Source organism: Protomyctophum bolini (assembly GCF_963924005.1).
Source record: "Protomyctophum bolini genome assembly, chromosome: 9".
Taxonomy (NCBI): Eukaryota; Metazoa; Chordata; class Actinopteri; order Myctophiformes; family Myctophidae; genus Protomyctophum; species Protomyctophum bolini.
The window spans coordinates 34,290,829-34,312,152 of NC_137870.1; the positions used below are offsets into that span (position 1 = coordinate 34,290,829).

The 21,324-nt window shown below is 42.9% G+C and overlaps 1 protein-coding gene across 1 annotated transcript in view; it reads left to right on the forward strand.

Moving 5' to 3' along the window:
• Nucleotides 1-2,886: 2,886 nt before the first annotated feature.
• Nucleotides 2,887-21,324, forward strand: part of plch1 (phospholipase C, eta 1) — a gene marked incomplete at both ends in the record, with an annotated part of 50,410 nt that continues 31,972 nt past the window's right edge. Inside the window, 3 exons of the mRNA XM_080772928.1 lie at nt 2,887-2,962; nt 18,915-19,061; nt 20,764-21,023. Coding sequence (XP_080629054.1) covers nt 2,887-2,962; nt 18,915-19,061; nt 20,764-21,023 — 483 coding nt within the window. The remainder of the gene's footprint in view (nt 2,963-18,914; nt 19,062-20,763; nt 21,024-21,324) is intronic.

Below are 21,324 nucleotides of genomic sequence, written 5' to 3' on the forward strand. Positions count from 1 at the left end.
AGGAACGATAAAAAGTGAAACTCCTAAAATATCATCTCTGTGTGTTTATATTAAATGACTGTAGTCTTATTCAGATAACCAATCACGGTAACAAAATGGACTTGGGCCATTCTCATAGTGCCAGAGTCGGAGACAGAGAGCGACATTGGGGCTATCTAGTAGGGGAGCATATTTTATGAGGTTCATTCACTCCCACTTGCCTGTCAGACACGAAAGAACAGATTGTATTCTCTGGAGAGTTAGAGGCCTTCCCATGGATGAGCCACTAGAGTTACAGACACAGAGAAGAGCCAGGTTCATATTACCAACTACCTCGCCATGACCATGACAACGCTCACACTGGAAGTGAACACATGCTGTCTTTCCCATCAGTCCTTTCCCTTGTTCACAGTTCACATAGCATGCACTTTTAGATATAGGCTAGCTGATGTATTTAAACTGAACATTTGTTCAAACTATGCTATGCCTGTTGCTATGCCTGCCTGCTTCCTACAGTGTACATGCAACAATTAATAATTCATAGAATTTTGGATTGTGGCCACTGGCCAAACATTTTTTTTGAGGGGCCTTTACAAACCCCTTCCTTGCCAAACATATCTGCAATGCATTATCTCTCTCTCTCTCTCTCTCTCGCTCTCTCTCTCTATCTCTCTCTCCCTCTCTCTCTCTCTCTGTGTGTGTGTGTGTGTGTTAACCATAATTAAACTACCTACCAATAATTCTGTTCAAACAATGACCTAAGTCATTGCTGAACCTTGATCTGAAAAACAAACAGCAATTTTCTATCATTATTCCTTAACAAGCTAGCCTATATATCGCAACATGTTACTGAACTGGAACGTTTCATGGCAATATGAATACAAGTATACACTTTGTGAAGTTTTTCACAGGACATATAAATGTTATCCACAGTGAATTACAAAAAGTGCAACATTAGAATAAAAAATATTTTATTTTAGTCTCCTGAAAACAGCAAGGGTGTTGTTGGGCATAGTATGGCTCATAGGCTCTCGTTTTGTCCTCACAGACTAGGTCATAAAAAATGTAAAAAGGCTTCACAGTGACTCACTGACTGTTGGCAGGTTGGGAGAGAGTACAGTAGGCTATATAGTAGTAGTAGACAATCAACAATGTATTAGAAATGTTCACAAATGTCTAAATTAGCAGTTTCACAAGCTTATAATGCATCACATTGCGCCCATGTGATGTGAGTTTACAGATTGGCTATTTTCACTTTTCATCAAGAAATGAACTACAAGGGAATAAGTGGTTTAAAGCAAGTCCTAGAACATCCCCATCACAAGAAATCAATAGCAAAGAGTACAAGGTCAGAACCAGCGCTCAGATCACGTTCCTGTGTTCAGTTTGCAGACATGGAGGTATTGCAGAGAGGGAGGAGCAGGTTAAAGTACTTTTCCCTGACTTCAGTTTGACCCCTGACCTCTTAACCCCTGGCACACAAGTCACACAAGCCTGAGATACAAGTTTCTCCTCAGATCCATAGATCAGCTGACATCAGACACTGTGAGTGTCACAGTGGCTCAGAGTCCTTCCGGATCTATGCACCTCCCTGTGTGCTCATGTGTCTGGAGGGTCGGGTGATAAATCACAGGCCGATGGACAAGGGACAGGTGTGACTGTGTCTGTCTGTGAACCACCAAGCGGTGAACGAAGCCAGAAGGATTCAGGGAGCAGATTGTAGCAACTATTGATCATTTACTTAGTGAATAGTGATTATTCTGTCGATTACATTTTCTATTCACCAAATGGTCTTGAAGAAGCGCGGTTTTATTTATTTATTATATTAGCGAATCAACACAAGACATTTCTAAATGATCTGATAAAATAAACCACAAAGCCCTATCGATTAGTCACTTTGATTTACTCGTGTACCCCAAAAAGGCAGACGAAGAGAATGTAAAGAGAATGTCCAAAAGTCATGAGTTACAATGATAAGAGATATTTATGGAATGTATGGTGTTAAGAGGCACTGAGATAGTTTTAAGGTACAGGTATTCTGGAATAGCAGCAGTACTTGAAGAATGGTTAAGGATTGAAGGTGAAAGGTGTTACATCACTGCCCTGTGTGACATGCACATTTGTAACTGATCACTGTCTTTTTATATTTTTGACCAAAAAAAATCAAACTTTTGATTGAAGTTTCTGTGTCTGGTATTCTCCAACTCTGGCAAGAGTTATCCTGTGATGAGGCTGATATGATGTCATTAGACAACCGCTAACGGCACCAGCGCACCAAACGGCCCTGAGTAATTGACACATATATGCGGCAATGGCTTTAACATGTGTTCACCGTCCAGTCCTTTCTTGTATAAATCGCTCTGGATTAAGAGTGTCTGCTAAATGCCTAAATTGTTGTTGATTGAATTTTAAATATATTGGAAAAACTGGCAGAGTTCAATAATACCAAATGCAAAAAGAAAAAAGACACAAAAACAAGTCTTTTACTGTGCTCCTATGAAGGGTAAATCAAATCAAACTTTATTTGTATAGCACATTTCCAACGACCGAGGTCGAACCAAAGTGCTTCACATCACAGAGCATAAAACCATACATCGAGGCAAAAGAAGAGGATAGGAAGATAAATGAAAGCAAAAAATAAAAGGAAGGAAAAGCATTATATAAAAGAAATGTCCGAACAGAACAATATATCAAAAACAACCTTCCATAAGTTCATGGGAACATAATGATAGTACATAGATAGGCTATAAAGGCCACGGTAAATTGAATTAGGAAAATCATATCAGCTTAGTGTCCAACTGTCAAACATAAACGTGTTGTTCCTTGAGAGACTGCTGTATAACTGGGTTTACATTGGATCTGACCAAATCACTCCTCTCTCTCACAGGCGTTTCAGTCTCTCTCATCATGAGCTCCCGGATGGTGGACAGAAAAGAGCCACAGTATCGCCGGCACTTCCTGTCAGACAACAGCATCTTTCATGGTGAATATCACAAAGTGACACACATACATACATACATAATGCACACAAGTGCACACAAACACTGGTGTGCAACACGCTAGGTGATATGGACAAAGTCATGACATTGTGACCATATTGTGGGGATATTTATCACAATGTTGATATTGATGTAGCAAATTTTGCCTAGCCCTAGCAAGCAAGCACACACACACACGCACACACACGAACACACACACACACACACACACACACACACACACACACACACACACACACACACACACACACACACACACACACACACATTTATTGTACTTCTGATATTCCATATTGTAAATGAACAGCAGAGGGAGACTTGTCTCTACAGTAGTGGTTGATATTCTCGCTCTGCAAACACATGTACAGTATATCACCCTTCACCCATCAGTGAACCGCATCTTGAAATATACACTGATTTTCTGTGAAATGTGATAAAGTTCACAAATGAATGAATGTCATTGCCTGCTGAGCCATGCAGTTACTTTTGCTTGTTTCAGTTTGATAATTACTCAGGATCACAGATTAGGATCAGAGATTATTTGGTTTTATTTGGACAGAAGTAGTTTTATATGGAGAGGTTGGGTGATAAATCTCTGTGAATGTAATCGGGGTGTGGCGGGCGCTCAGTTCAGTGAACCAATAGGATCCACCGCCATGATCCCAGCGGCACCCACCCCTCTAGACCAGACATCACGCTGGCGGGGCCAGGCTAGTTCAGTAGTTCACTCTATGAATAAGACCTTGTGGTGTCTTTCAGTCAGACTGTACAGTATAATCCCGAAGTCCTCTTCTGCCCGTGGATAATACTAATTATAGTCAAAATGACGAAATGTTGTTTGTCCATTGTGATTGGAGGAACGTCCCACGCTGTCGGTCAGCTCAGAGTTGGTTGGACTGTCGTGGTTGGACGAGAAGCTTCCCACGTTGGCGAGGGTCGATCTCATTCGTCCAGCACATTGATGTCGCTTCAGGCCGGGAGAGCATGAAGGCTGTGACCTGATAAAAACTCTCTTTCTGTACAGTACAGTACAGTACTGGGGACCCGCACACAGTAACTCATTTCTCGGCCGTTTCGGATGTGGGGCAGCTCGCCGGAACCAGCCCGCCGCCCTGGGCCTGTTCCTGTGGGTCTGGAAGTTGCAGGGACCCCCCGGGGACCCCCACACAGAGTTGCACCACACAGTTCACACGGGTGTAATTTCTTTTCTCCTTTTTTCTGCTTTTATTGATTGAGACAGGAAATGGGGAGAGCAAAGGTTGTCGGGATCGGGATTCGAACCCACGGCACGCTGTGTCCGGACCGCTAGGCCAGTGGTCCGGGCCCAGTATATGGTTTTAAGTTTATATGAACTGGAAGGAAAGAAAGAAATCAAATTGCTAATGATGTGTGTCCCAATTAATGTAAACCAACACAGACTGTTGGACCCATGTGGAAAGCCAACATCTTAACTTAACTAGCTAAGGGAATTCCCTATAGACTGGGAGAGGCTGTGAGCCACTCTGCCTCGTTAGTTTACATTCACTGGGACACACGCGCACGTCATTAGCAATTTGATTGATTTTAAATTAGTGACTTGATACCGTAACTCTCCAATCTCAAATCATTGATTAATTAATAATGGCAATATTGGGCATGGAGGGCTGTGTGTGAGCCTGGTGTACATGTGTACCTAATGGCATGGCAGTAAGTAGTAGAGCATGTGTGTGACATTTGACCTCTGACCTGGAGAGACCTGGCTGATGGTCTGACCGAGTTCTGGTCCATAGCGTTAGAAAGGAGTTTTCCTTAACGCTGGCCTGCGCGACCAAAGTGAAGCGACTGGAGTGTCTGAACGCAGACACACATCCAGGTTTTTTACGGGTCACACCACAGAATCACATGACCGTTTATCCCCTTCCCCTATTCGCTTATACTAGGACATGACGCATGTGTAGGCAGAAGAATATGCTGCATGCATGCATATCCACGTCTTGTGTGTGTGTAGTGTACTCACGTGTGAAGAAATGAATTTTAGTGTTCACATTTAACTTAACGTATTTGCTGCACTAACGATAACCAGCCACGTGTTCTCCTGTGACTCATCTTGTCTCAAGTCAAGATCACACACACACACTCACACACCTACTCTCACACACATGCGCACGCACGCGCGCGCGCACACACACACACACACACACACACACACACACACACACACACACATAATTTTGTATACTATATTCTATACTTTGATCCCCAGGACAGGGTCCTTGGGGGGTGGTGTCATTTAATGTCTTCATGGGGATGGGGTTCCTAGTGGCACAAAACATTTTCAATGGGGGTCTACAGCCAAATACATATCAATGTGGGGGTCCTTGGCTGTTGACTTGAAAACATCTGTGTGAGCCACTGTGACTGGGCTATGCTATCTCCCCTTCGCTGCATATAAAGCTAACACCCTGCTTGCAAAGAAGTGTCCTCTTTGTTCCTCAAGACAGCTCTAGATCAGATAGACTTGACTGTGTGTCAGTGTGTGTGCGTTCGTGTGCGCGCGCGTGCGTGCGGCGCGTGCGTATCCTTCACCATCAATAATGGTCTGCTGCCTCCATTGAACCAGCTTTGCCATTGAACCAGACACCCTTGGGAGCTCCAGACACTATAGGCCAGAATTTATAGGGACATGGTTGGAAGGCGAGCTCGATGTGAAGTTTCACACGTAAAATTAACTGCTAAAACGACCAAACTGAAGTTGGAGGAATCCTCTCTTATCCATTCCTTTCTTCCTCGCGTAGTCATTAAAATCGCACAAAGCACACGTGCTCTCACTGCTCTGCGTATACAGGTATATGAACAATTAACCCACGTTCATAGGGCTGTGCTCTCTGACTGTGGTTTCTCTCTTTTAGCCAACGTTAACTTATGTAATTATGTGCGAACGCGAACCCATAGAAGAAAGAAGTCGATCACACAGGGAGAATCACACTCATGACTCATCCGATCCTACATGAGATTACCTGAGCCGAGGCGAGGGATCAAGAACGTGAAAGATTGCAGGTGTCTTGTGAGAGAGATGAGAGAGAAGTAGAATGAGTAGCAAGAGAAAGAATGAGAGACGGAGGAAAACTAGGTCACACAACATTGAACATGCATTCCCGCAGTGACATTACAAACGCCACACGTTCAAAACAAACGTGGCACGTGTGTGCAGAGTGCAGTGTTTGGGTAGGAAAGAGTGAAACGGATCTATCTATCGGAATGCCAAAATGACCGTCACGGTCACACGAGGTCCTCTACTCTATTGTTGATAGTTGATATACCAACCTTTAGCTCTGTCTCATATAACACTGCTCAGTGCAGACCGTGATCTCCATCAGGCCGTGTGTGTGTGTGTGTGTGTGTGTGTGTGTGAGAAATCGGTGTATCCTCCTCTGTTGTTGCGCCTGCTGCGCGCAGGGAGAGACGCGTTTGGGTATGTTTGAATAAATTGAATGTCAGGTTTGCTGCAAGTGAATACCGTCTCTACAGATGCACTGGAGGAATCAGACGGGTCTTGGAGGAGCAGTTTTGGGGATTTCCCCCCCTGGCTTGACACATGGAGTAATCATGGGGCGCTTAATTTGAATATCTGGATCAGGAATTGACCCCCCTCCCCCCTTTTTCTTTTACGGAAACCGCTGAAAGGAAATAACAGAATGATGTCCAGTGTAGGCTGTAATGGGATCTTGTGACACCAACACCCCTGAAAGACAAATTGTTGGATAACCCTATGCAAACGATATTTTCTAAATGGCAGAACTTGAAGTTTCCAAAAATCTCTGCAGTTTTGAAAGGGGTAAGTTTCAATGTGAGGATTATTGTTATGATCTCATGGTCTAGTTGAGCTTCATATGGAATGCTATTCGTGTAGTTGCATGGGTAACGGGTTTGATATGTCATATGTGTGAACACCATTTAGTAATTGGCATGACATTGGCATGACATACATTCACAGGCTAGATATAATTGTTAAATAATGATTTCTCATATTTGATTGATCCCTACTATCAGTAAAGATCATGTGCATGTGAGCATATATATAGTCATATATTACTAGACCTAATAATTCTATTCTTATTGTATTTTTTTAACATCGCCCTTTTTTTTAAACAAAAACTTTGAATCAAACATTGCTCATTGGCAGGTCCAGGAGAATAAATAAACCCTTAATTTCGTGTTATTGTGTCAGTGGATGTCGGCAGCAGCAGGGCATTCAGCTGTCCCTGGTCCTGAAACGCGGTCCTTTGTATTTGACGACAGGGGGCAGAAAAGCCGCTTTCTCGATCTGTCAAGCGCTCCAACTGCTGTTTGTAGCCTGCCTGCACATACAGACACCTGTGTCCAGTCCGACTCCACACGCATCTGCGGACAGTGCTTTGAAGTTGGAACATTGTTGATAATAACCTGAGCAGCGGTATCGGTCTATAATACCCTGCAGATGTGTGTTTATCGTGTGGCTTTGTGCCTATATTTCAGATGTTGAGAAAGTGCTTGGCAGGAACAAGAATGGAACAGCATTTCAGTGATACAATAGTATTGTGTTCAGCTTTCTGCTGAATGGCAGACAAAGCTCCCAGGCAATATATGATTAGGCTATGCTTCATAACCTCTAATAGTTTTTGTATGTTGTGGTCGGTGCATCTCTGAAAGAGCATGGCTCCATGCATGCAGGGAGCCCAGGGTCCTCAGCCTTGTGCTGTACATGTTTGGGTGGGTTTATTTTTTCAAATTTCTTTTCAAGGGTGTGTTCACAGACTGCCAGATGGGCTGACAAACACAACGTGAGGGGGGAATAAGAAGAAAATGATTTATATTGCCCTCCCCATGGAAGAAATGACTTTTGTATGAAAATGTGTTTTTCCCTCTGATGATGATGATGAATCTCAGCACGTTCCTTGCCTCACCCCCTTTGTCACTGCCTATAATAATCTGTCGCTTCAGGGCAGAGTAGCCAAGCTCTCATCTCCTTTGAAGCATCTCTTGTTGCTTCTCTAAAAGGCTAATTTATTCTTAGTCTAATTTATCTTTTGATGCTTAACCACTCAAAAATAGTGAATAAAAAATGACCAAAAATAGCCAATTTACAAGATCAGATTGCACCACGATGCGTTGTTGTGAGCATGTAAATAGGCTATTTTGAATACAAATATGAAAAGAAAACTCTGTTTCACTGTTTTGTGATTACCTTTTTTTGTATTCTCCAAATAATGTCACCTGTTTTGGTACATGGGTAACTTGCTTCAGTTATCATCCCATCTGCTCCTGAAGCATCTCTTGCAATTGCATTGAAGTCATATACCTTTGGCAATTTATGTTTATTCATGAATTAAACATGTGATAGGGTTCTCAGGGGAGAGAAATGGGGTAATTCATTACATAATTGCTCTCACCAGCAATATGGAGGTGAATTGAGCACATTCACACCTCCCTGTGCTATGTGATGTGTTGTGTGATGCATCCCTATTCTATTTATTTTGTGCTCACCCACCAAGTTTCCTTAATTTAACTCAAAACCAAACCGAAAATAAGCACATAAGCACATTCCTGTTCGCTGTTCAGGCTCTCCAATTTGTACTAAAGTAACACCACTAACGTTAGACAGACAACTCTGACTTCTCACTGGCATTCCGTGATGCAGCTGAGATCAGACAGCCACAATGCTGAAAGCCTGACACTGCTGCCAAAGATATCTCTATCTACTCATAGTCATCCAGTAAACCTTTTGGGAGGAAGAAGAGAGACCAACGCACACACACACACAGACACACACACACACACACACACACACACACACACACACACACACACACACACACACACACACACACACACACCAGAGGCATACACAGACTTCAGTTTCCCTCCCTTTGATGTCAGTAATGCTCTCGGGGAGCCCCCCTATAGCATACTTTGTGAATATATAATAATGGTGCAGTTGTCATGTTTATTTTTATTCCAGTGCCTCTCCTCACTCTCCACTCCAGAGGGACGGGGGAACACGTTTGTAGCGCTGGCGAGGGGAACACTGCTATTAGTGTTCATTAGATAGAGGAGAGAGTGTGAGATAAATGAGTGCAGTGTTCTCTTATATCCACCCCGTTTAATTAGTGTTCCATAAGCTTAGCCTTTCACTAAAATGTTTGGAGTTTGAATAAATGCCTTTACGAGCCTGCCTTTACTATTGGTTGGTCAGTATTCTCTGTGCACTTCCATGAACCCCAGAGGACGGGCCCTATACTGAATTACTGGACCCAATTGCCTTCTAGCGCAAAGAAAATCAATTTGCACACACAATACGCATGTCAAAAATCTAATGAGCATATTGCCAAGCTTAAAGGTAATTTCATAGAGAGTGATTGTGACACGCTAATAATTCATTTTTAATGAGAGGGTATAGGGTAGATAGAAAAATCTGACAGGCAGAGCAGAATGACAGGCGGGCGCAATCCTTTGTAACTGTTGTTTTTGTTAGTATTTCATGCACACACTTTCTGCCAAAAATTAATTGTTTAGAATTTTTTCTACAAGACGCGTATAGAAATGTGTCTATTCATATTCATTAACCACTTAAGCATTATTTTATGTTTTGACACACAACTGTGTCATGCAAAAGTAGTGAAGTTAGCAGATCTACAAGCTCACAGTTATAGATTTGCTTTCACTATATGTGTATTTTTTTAATAATTTGCCTGTAATTTTACTTACTTCATTACGCCGGCTGGCGCATAGGTCAGCAACAAAGTTTCTCCACTTGCATCTGTCTTTGACCATCTTCTCTATGGTCCCCCAGCTCTGATGTTGTTGTTGGAGCTCCTTCTCTATCGTCCCACGGCCTTACGCCATGTAATTTTAGGCCTCCCTTTCTTTCTCTTGCCTTCTGGGGTCCAGTGTAATACGACTCTTGGGATCGCGTTGATGTCCAGGACATAGCCAATCCAGGTTTATCCAGGTTTATTACTTGCGCAAGCAGAGCACACAAGTACTGCGTTCTGATGTCAGAAGTCAGTGGGACGAACCCGTATTTACTAGGCATGCCCAAATATGGAGTCTGGCCCGGGCAGAGGCCTTGTGATGTCAGCTGTGGCCCGGGCAGAGGCCATTTGTGGCGGTTCTGGACAACCGTGGGTCTGACTGCTCGAACACCGGGCACTGCACTCCCTGTGAGGGTGTGGAGTGGAAGTTAGTGGAACACGTGTGTCGAATTTGAAGTAGGTGGTTTGTTATTTTTCAGTTTTTCTCCCCAATAGTCATTATGACAATTGCATTCAGACAATGAACTACAACCTGGTAGCTCTAGCTGTTAACCCCAACTTTTTGGCACATGGTAGGATGTAGACAAGAATGTCTCGTCCAAATACACATGCTTTCACCAGGTGCTTCTTTCCACCTGACACTGACAGTGACAGTGACAGGAACATGCTCTCCCTCCCAGTTCTGCTCCCTGTTGAACAGATGCCCCAACCAACCTGTATACTAGTCTCTGTAGCTGCTAGTGCAGGAGACAGAGAACACAACACAAGTACAACCCTGTTGGCTTCCCATGTGTTCGATAAAGCACCCAGCCAAGCCAGAGGCAATGGGAAGGGGGTGGATGGGTATTACCCCCCCCTGCGTGACCCAGATGTTACCTTATCTATATTTTTTTACATACTTTTTAACTCACTACATAAATATTTACTGCTCAATTCTTTGTCATTCGGTGTAATTATTACACTGTAATGCACCAACCTCACCAAGACAAATTATGTGCAAACATGGTAATAAAATAGGATACTCATGATCGATGTTCTTTATGGTGTGTACATTGTACAATCATGCAAGACTACCCAAGGCCAGCATACATTATACAATGATCTTTACATGAGATGAGATGTGATGAGATGAGATGAGATACACCTTTATTGATCCCTGGACTCCTGGAGGCAAATAAGTACTAGCACCTAATTCCCTTTCAGCAGAAGATAGATTGACACCTCACTGCTGCTATGGCGTTCCATCCGTTGCAGTGCAGCCTGATTTTCCCCACACATTTATCTTTTAGTCCAAGTCCCCATCATAGCATCATAGGTCACACAGCAGAGAACTAGACTCATTTAATTTCATAAGCCGTTGAATTCCCTGAGAGCAATAGTGTAATAGCCTGGGAGATTACAGATGAGATAGGGTGGAGAGTCATATTTCAACCTCCGCAAGTCCCTGAAGCGTAAAATGTAGAAAAAAAGAGCATTGTTGTGATTTCACCTGATGTGTCACCTGATGTGAGCTAAAGTCTGCCAGTTAGTCCATTGATATACCCGCAATGTCCCTGGTTTGATAGAATCAGGTTGAGGTCACACCAAGCTTTAATTCTGCCTATGAGGGTGGAATCTGCCAATGCTTTTCAATGGAGCATGTTTTTTTGCAGAAATCCTCAAATGTCAACAAATCCCTCCGTTCCCATTGAAAAGCATTAGCAGAATCCGCCCTCAGGTACAACTCCATTTCGGTGTGACTGTGACCTGGGAGTGTTTTTGAGATTTATATCTAGTATACAATGTGAGAGTTTATAGCAGTGAGTGTACAGTGTCTTGCTGATAATTAGCACAGTTTTCTTTGTCTGTTAGTGTTCCAATTTGACAGATGGGATTTTATAATAAGGTTGATGGCGCATGATGCTTGCCCTAGGATGCTGATCACTGTTGAGTCACAATATGCATTTCAAGTTGTAGTTCAGATAAAATGTGAAATGTTCACATTTTGTGGTTATCAGTGGTTAAGTATAGGTTTTGAACAAGTAAGGTGTTCCAGATGGAACCTGCAAAACACTTTTTGCAGTGCAGTGACACATATATTTGAACACTAATCTCTTTGCCATCTCTCGTCACTATGATTAAGTCATTCATTTTGTTGTGATGAAACAAAATTATAGTTTTATACTGTATATAATTTATAATGTTGGTCATATGGTAAGCGGGACTATATCCTCTTTTGAAAGTGACACATCATGAACTGTCATCTTGTCTCACAGTGGCATTAGAGAGACACAGCTGTTGCACTTACCTACCCGGAAATACTCTGTGAATCAGCACAACAATGCCATGGCATTAAATGTTAACCTAAATCCCTGTATTAGGTATCTGGTATAGTACCCGTTCAGAGGGGTTGGCACAGGCAGTGAATCTGACAGAGGTGGAGTAGGAAGAGTGAGGGTGGAGAACAGATGACCAGGAGAGGGGCGACGACAGTGTGTTTTTCGTGTGTGTGTGTGTATGTGTTAGAAATAGGTGACTGTCAGATGAAGGTGCCATTCCAGATCAAGACCAGAGAATGGTACAGACAGAGGTGGAAACAGACGCCTCGGATAACTTTGTGATTGGGCTACAATATAGGCTATAGAGTATGAACTTTTGATACTCTTATTAAACTAAAAATCTAGCTACACGTGGAGCAGAAGCTGTGGTTCTCTGGGATATAATTGAAGTTGACTTTATTCTGGACATAATAACTCAGACAACATGGAGGCATCTTCCACTACAGTGTTTTGTTCAAATGCCATACCTCATCAAAAGGAACCTACCTTTTGTGCTGGAGCTTCAGAGAAATCGACTGGGGTAACTGTATCTCTACTGGCCCATAATACCATGGTGGTGCCAAAGAAATTCATTCAAATCTTTTGGATTGGTGAGCTTTTGAGTACCGGTAACTGCATGTGTGTTGCATGTGTATGTGTGGACAAACAAACACTTCTTAAAGTATTTATAGCACAAGTAACAGAGAGGATCATGTTTAGGCCTAGACTATATGTATCAGTCAGTATATTCATGGTGTAATGTAATGGATCACTCTAACTGCTGGTTATACCAAACGCTAAACCATTTTTTTTAGTTAGTTGATTACAAGCTATTAATGTAATGTAAGACAAAATGTGTGTGTGTGTGTGTGTGTGTGTGTGTGTGTGTGTGACAGTGACAGCTTTTATTGTGTTCAGGTGTGTATTGTAACAAGTTAAATACATGGATAGGTGTTTGCTTAACATTGCCACAAAGAACTGAATCACATTACTGCTCACTTTATTTATCTTTAGGCTTGAACATCAACCTTTTCATTGTACAACAGGCTAACAAGGCTATCTTGTAATGCAAAGTCAGGTAACGGACCGGTTGCATAGTTTGCATACACCTACAAATTATTTTTGTTTTGTTAGGGGTGAGAGGTACAGTAATATGGTGCTGCCTTATGTCACATGAATAGTGTGCATGTAGCAGGCAGATGCTGCTGCATATCAATTTTTGTAGTTATGAATAAATTATGGCAAATCTTTATCTTTCGGCTGAGGTCAATTCCACTCATTATCTTCACAAGTGATATTTTATGATTCTGCAGAACAAATCAGGCAATTATTTCCTTTTCGGATAAAACATTGAATTGACTGTCATTGATGAGATAATGAGTAATGAGTAATGAATGAATACCTGGCAGAGAATGTGTTCTATTAGCTCTTAGAGTACCAGGTCTTATTACTTAACTTAAGACCTGAAGGTGTGGTCAATGCTCTTTGGCCACTAAAGAATAGCCAAATGGCATTGATCACGCCTCCAGGTCTTAAGTTAAGTAATAAGACCTGGTACAACCCATTCTCGGCGGGAACCCCTTTTGGTGTTTTACCCCCTCAGGCCGGGAACCCATTTTTGGTTTCTGTACAGTATTCAAAAATGTAAAACAATTGATGCTGCTATATGAATATTTGAAGTTTTTCAGAAAACATAGGTCAGGATTTAGAGGCGTTTTTAGAATCGGCCTTAGGCCTAAATGGGTTCAGACACGCAAAATACAGCCCTTTGACTCTAAACCATGAAAATAGGGATGTAACGAGGAGAATAATGAATCAAAAAAGGGGAGGATATAAAAAATGCTGGCCGGAACACTGCTCCTATCCTATATGATGATGGTGGTTTTGGCAAAAGTCAAAGTTGGCAACGCATTGCACTGCTGCTGGCAATGATGATATTAAGACCTGGAAAGCCTATACGTTGTTAAACATTTAAAACCGGGAAACATCTGTGTCATTTTAGAAACATTAATTTCCTTTTCTTTTGAATTAAAAGCTTGTCTTCCAGAAAACGTAGGTTACCTCCAGTCTAAATGGGATAAAGCCTGGTACTCAATATTATGTGCACCTGAATGGACAAGAGGAAAGGCCGCTTTGTTCACACAGAGAACCTCCTCTCTGATGAACCAAAATTCTAATGTATTTCATTGAATTGGATCTGTGAAACACACGCTTTGATGTGTCCTCTGTGAGCTCTCCGCTGACTGAAGGGAGCAGTTTTCTTTCTTTTCTTCTTACATTACGTGTTGCAAGTGATTTCACTTACACCCACTGACTGTGTGACCCCCCACCCTCTCACACACACACACACACACACACACACACACACACACACACGCGAGCACACACACACACACACACACACACACACACACACACACACACACACACACACACACACACACACACACACACACACACACAGTCACACACACAGTCACACACACACACACACACACACACACACACACACAAACGTACAATTAAGCACAAATGAGGAATATTATGAATAACAACGAACTATAGCCTCAAAACACAGTCGCCCCGGGTGTACAGCCGGCGGAACTGCTCAGGCTAGTATTCCGAAATGTAACCTTCAGTAAACTATGCTTAAACGGTTAAACCTATAAACCTTATTCCTAAACTTAACCCCTGTAAAACTATGCCTAACCCTAAACTTATATTTCTAACCTTATTCTCAGTAAAACGGATACAAGAATACAAGAACCGCCCGAACTCTATATGCAAACTCTTATTATCCCTTATTGCAGCTTCCTTGTGTCCTGGCGGCTGCCCCCTACGATCCACACAGCACAGAGTAGGCAGTATAGGCACCCAGCCCAGGGCTGGCAGAGATCTGTGCCCCAAACAGGAGTGCATATATAATTACCGGTACATATCTGATGCGATTGCAAGATGCTGTGAGATGAGGAGATATAATTGTAAATTTAAATTGCTGTATGCTGGAATTGATCCAGATATGTCAAGAAATGTGAATAAGCACAGCCTTGAAGCTATCAAACATAAATGAGTGGCATCCCCAATGCCATAGACTAGAAGAGCATCCATCCATGCTTGTTGCACACTGAAACTGAATTCAGAGAGAAGAGCAGGTATATACTGTACATGGAGGGAGAGAGGGACAATGACTGAAATATGGAGGGACAACTGGGAATATTGAGTGAATATGAAAAAGAACAGGATACATTAATAAAATGGTTATACAAGATGTCTACATTATCAGGGACATTCCTGGTTTGACTCATGACCTCTTAGTGTGCCCCTATAAAGCCCCTATAAAGTCCCTATAAAGCCAGGCTTAGCCAGTAAAACTGTATTGTTGAATGGAGTGTTCCTGAGGGAGGACAAATCACAAAGTGATAACTTTGATAATGATACATATTTTCTGAGGCATAAGCACAAATCCATAGAAAGCTCCTTATATGAGCTTGTAGATCGGCTGTTTTTTCCACTTTTATGTGAGACTTTAGTACGACAAAGTAGGGCATTAACTTACAAAACAAAAAACAAACCTATGGAGGTACGAGGTTTCTGCCCGACAGCGTCGATATGTAAATACAAGCTTAGAGGCAGAAGTTTATAAACCAATGTGGCCATTACACGCCATTAATGTAAACCTCATCTCATACCAGATGCTCTCATGTTGAATTATGATCTCAGTTCGTATACAGCTGCCATGGTCTGGCATGTTCACAGATGGCTCAAGAAATCAGCATCAACATATTCTGTTTGTTTCCACAACAATGCTTCGGTTGGGCTTTAGTCATGATGGTGGTGCTATATAAATCGTAAATGGTGCATTTATATAGCGCCTTTATCCCAAGGCGTTTTACAGAGATTATACATTCACAGTTTCACACACACATTCTCACGCCGATGCCGGAGGAACCCATGCAAGGCACCAACCAGCAAATCAGGAGCAATTAGGGGTTCAGAGTCTTGCTCAACGACAACTCGGAGCCCGGGTTTGAACTGGCAACATTGTGGTTTCCATCCAGTCACTCTACCGCTGAGCCGCCACTGCCGCCTGCTGTAGTGTCTAGTCTACAGGAGTTGAATGCAGGGTCTTTTATCTCCGTCTTGTGCTCCAGATGTCTCATTAGTGTTAACATCAAATAGTGTGTCAGGCATTAGGTATTCCCAGATGCCAACGTCTGAATCTCATAAGAGCCCATGGTCAACCACTGTCTTAGTGAGTTGAATTTCTACCTCACTCGCTCTGGCTGCGCTAGTGTAATCAACATGGCAGGCTGTGCAAGCATCAGTGCATCTATGATTTGTCCTACATCTTGGGGAGGTGAATTATACAGGGCTTGGGGTCATGCGTGCGTGCGTGCGTGCGTGCGTGTGTGTGCGTGCGTGTGTCTCGGATGCTCTGGCCATTTGACTAGCCGGTCGAGCGATCTAGTTATCGTAATACATTATAATAATTTATATTGTATTATTGATTAATCCAGCACAGACCTTAAAGGGCCACTTCACCCCTTTTGCAACCAGATCTTATTTTAATGATGTTTGGGAGACAAGAAACACTTTCCTGTGTTTTTTATGTTTTTACAGCAGCATAATGTAAAATGTAAAATGAAACAATAGAGGGTATGCACGTGACATCATCATCAAACCAGGAAGTTATGCAGGAACGCCTACTGTGTGGCAAATAACTATACTTCCTGGCCTCGACAGCCCAGACATCTAAACAGAAAAGTCATATCTGATTGCATTAAACAACATTACACAATGTAAAACTCACTTTGCATGTTGCTTTGCCACTCGATTTGCCACTCGATGTGCCATTCACTTTAAGCATGCGCATACCCTCTATAGACGGACAGAAAAACCCATTGGACACAACTGGACATAATCACAACGACTTCATATACCGGACCATAAGCATTGGGGGGGGGGGAGTTCTTATGTGTTGTATAGTCTGATGGTGGTTGGTAGAAAGGAGAGTCTATACGCTCTGTGTTCATTCTATAGTCTGATGGCGGTTGGCAGGAAGGAGAGTCTATACCGCTCTGTGTTCATTCTATAGTCTGATGGCGGTTGGCAGGAAGGAGAGTCTATACCGCTCTGTGTTCATTCTATAGTCTGATGGCGGTTGGCAGGAAGGAGAGTCTATACCGCTCTGTGTTCATTCTATAGTCTGATGGCGGTTGGCAGAAAGGAGAGTCTATACCACTCTGTGTTCATTCTATAGTCTGATGGTGGTTGGCAGGAAGGAGAGTCTATACGCTCTCTGTTCATTCTATAGTCTGATGGAGGTTGGCAGGAAGGAGAGTCTATACGCTCTGTGTTCATTCTATAGTCTGATGGAGGTTGGCAGGAAGGAGAGTCTATACCGCTCTGTGTTCATTCTATAGTCTGATGGTGGTTGGCAGAAAGGAGAGTCTATACGCTCTGTGTTCATTCTATAGTCTGATGGTGGTTGGCAGAAAGGAGAGTCTATACGCTCTGTGTTCATTCTATAGTCTGATGGAGGTTGGCAGGAAGGAGAGTCTATACCACTCTGTGTTCATTCTCGGAGGGAAGGCGAGCCTACGACTAAAGGTGCTCACTCTGTCCTGTAAGTCACCATAGAGTGGATGTGAGGGGTTAGCCAGCATGGAGATCAGTTTGTCCCTGATTCTCCTCTCTGCGACTGACTGCAGCCCCTCCATCCTGAGGCCCACCACAGAACTGCCCTTCTTTTTGATCTGGTTGAGCTTGTTCAGCTCCCAGGCCTTAATGCCTCAGCCCCAGCATACCACTGCATAAAATAGAACGCTGGCTACAACGGACTGATGCAACATTTTCAGTAGCCTGCTACACACATTAAAGTTTAATGTGTGTAGCAGGCTACTGAAAATGTTGAAAAATGCTGAAAAATGAAAAAAGGCTGAAAAATGATTAAAGGACTTGAGCCTCCTCAGGAGGTACAGTCTGCTCTGTCCCTTTTTGTAGACAGCCTCCGTGTTGTCTCTCCAATCCAGGTGTTTGGAGGTACCGGCATAGAGCATAGACAGACAGACAGTAATAGATTTCTCACATGTCTTTAATATTATGGTCCAACTGAACATCAATCTATACACACCCACGCACGCACACACGCACGCATGCACACACGCACTAAGCCATCATGTCTGTTGTCATCCCCATTTAGTCCTGTCTTTCAATAACTGTCAGCGTGTCACACAGTGTCCCTGCAAAGTTCTACACTTGCTTGTATTCTGTGCGGTGCCTGTCTCTGTCACACCTGTCAAATCAAATGCATAGTACCATGTCATTCGTATTCCAGTCTCCAGTATTCTCCACGTCAACTCTGCCAAATCCGTTTGTGCCTCCATCATTTCCTCTCCGAGACACACACACACACACACACACACACACACACACACACACACACACACACACACACACACACACACACACACACACCCCCCTCTCTCTCTTCTGTCTCTCTGTCTCTCTTTTTCCCTCTCTTTTTCTATGGGGTCGGGACACACACACCTGGCAGCAGTGGGACAACTAGACCTGTGTGTCACCACAGTGCACCTCTGTTGCGCTTTTTGGATCTTGACCCAGATCATCTGCTGGCTGCGCATCATTTGCGTGACACTGTGGCTTTGCTCGTTTTTGTCTTTTTTTTTCTTTTCTTTTTTTTTTACAAATCCACACCCGATCAAATCGAGCCAGCGAGTGTTCCTTATCGTGAGTCTGACCTGTGTGTGTGTGTGTGTGTGTGTGTGTGTGTGTGTGTGTGTGTGTGTTTGTGTGTGTGTGTGTGTGTGCGTGCGTACGTGTGCGTGCGTGTGTGTGTTCCTCCACAGTGGACCGATGCATGAGTGTGATGCAGTCGGGAACTCAGATGGTAAAGCTGAAGACTGGATCCAAAGGCCTGGTGAGACTCTTCTACCTGGATGAGCATCGTTCGTGCATTCGCTGGAAACCCTCCCGGAAGAGTGAGAAGGCCAAGAGTGAGTAGACAAGTGTGCACATATTTCAATTCTGAGCGTTCATTACATTCTCAAAGTTTAGGTTACCGGTAGTTAAACACACATTTTTCTTTGATAACTTTAGTTCTTTTTTTTTGTAACACAGAGATGTCCCTTTTTCATGTGGGATTATCGCATAATAATGGAATAGTAAATTGCCACTGTCTTTTTATGTTTTTTTTTATTTGTTTACATTCTTCATCACTATTGTTTTAGTAGATCAAGTTTATTATTGTTATGGCCACTACCCGCAACTTTTTCTGTTTTTCTGTTTCTTTCTTTCTCTATTTATTTCCCCCTTTCTTGAAACTGCAATGATTTAACAAAGAATTCCACCCACTTTTTGTGTGTGTGTGTGTGTGTGTGTGTGTGTGTGTGTGTGTGTGTGTGTGTGTGTGTGTCAGATTGTACATTGTTGAAACGAGATAAGCCCTAGTTCTTCTTTGCTTGATGCATGGCTGTAAAGTCTAGTCTGGATACAAAAAAAGGGTCAACATATTGTTGGATCTATTTCTAGTTTAATCTCAGAGATTAGATGAGATTATGGAAAGGTCAGAGAGTGTGATGGGAGAATGCTCATTTGATGCTGGGGACAGTGGGGAGTATAATGAAACTTACCCCTGCCTTTTAGTAAATTGATGATACTGAGTTAAATATTTGTTATATCATTTGAGTTATATCATGTGTCTATGAGGTGACAGTACTTCATTAGATACCCTGGAGTTGTTTTTATGTGCAATGGTGTATTAACTTTGTATTTAGGGTTTCTTCCTGGAGGCTGAACCCTTGACAGTCAAATGGGCCAATGAACAGTAATATAGTGACGCCACACTATCAGCCCCTCCCTCTTTATCATACAACTACAGCTGTGGGTGCGGCTTCAGTTCTGGTGGATCACCACCCATCACCACCCACCAGGCAAACCAGGCATACTTAATTAACTGGTGGGCGTGTCCACATAAAAGCATGATTTTAACAAATACTGTACACTTTTTGCAGCAGGTAATTTTGGTTGTTGATGGTGGCCATATGGATTTGGGGCTCTCGTGAATTTTGCCCGCATTTTTGCGAGGTACGTTGGGGGCTCAATTTGTTTTTTAACCTTCATAGATGGTACATCCACTGAGAAACAGACCTTTGCTCTCCGCGGTCACGGAAGTATCAGATATGAATCATATGACCCACTAAAAAATATTATAAAGGGGTGTTTACTCGCAAATTGGTCCCTGTTTTGGAAACAGTGCCTTAGAGTCTAGATGGCCACCAACATGAGTGTGTTAACATTTCACCTGATTGAATTTTGCAAGTACACAATGATAGGTTGGTCTGTCCTTGCTTCATTCATATTGAGTTAACATTTAGTTAACATTTCACCTGATTGAATTGTGCAAGTACACAATGATAGGTTGGTCTGTCCTTGCTTCATTCATATTTAGTGGCACTGGCGTTTCATACATCTTACAGCACCAAAACGTACGTACGTACGTACGTACGTACGTACGTACGTACGTACATACGTATGTATGTAATCCACGTAACTTGAGAACCGTTCGCCACACCGACTTCAAGTTCGACACACGCGTTCCACACCCCCACAGGGAGCTCTGGTCAGGCTTAATAGAAATACAAATGTTTTCTGTCCACTCTTTGAACTAAAACTCTTAACACCCATTCCCTCCCTCAGTCACCATTGATTCACTATACAAAGTGACAGAAGGTCGTCAGTCGGACATCTTCCACCGACATGCGGAGGGCAGCTTTGACCCAGCGTGCTGCTTTACGGTGTACCACGGAAACCACATGGAGTCCCTGGACCTGGTGACCACCAACTCTGAGGAAGCTAGGACCTGGGTTACCGGCCTGCGCTACCTAATGGCTGGGATCAGTGATGAGGACTTGTTGGCCAAACGGCAGCGCACACATGACCAATATCCTTTTACGCATGTGCAGAATCTCAATTACATTTCCATGGTGTTATACTAGATCCCACAGAGGCCACTCCCAGGGAAACGGTGATGGCGGTGGTCTAGGCTAATCATTAAAGTCTCTGGTTTATTAGCCTCGGAAACCCAGACGTTTTTCTTTCCAGGGAGAAAAGAAAAGTCTGGGTCCGAGTCCACTTCAATTTGGCATAGAGTAGCTCAAACGTTGATCACTCTCTGCTGATTTCTGATCGTCTGCACCTTTGTTAAATTGACGCATATACGCACACCGTACACACACACACACACACACACACACACAC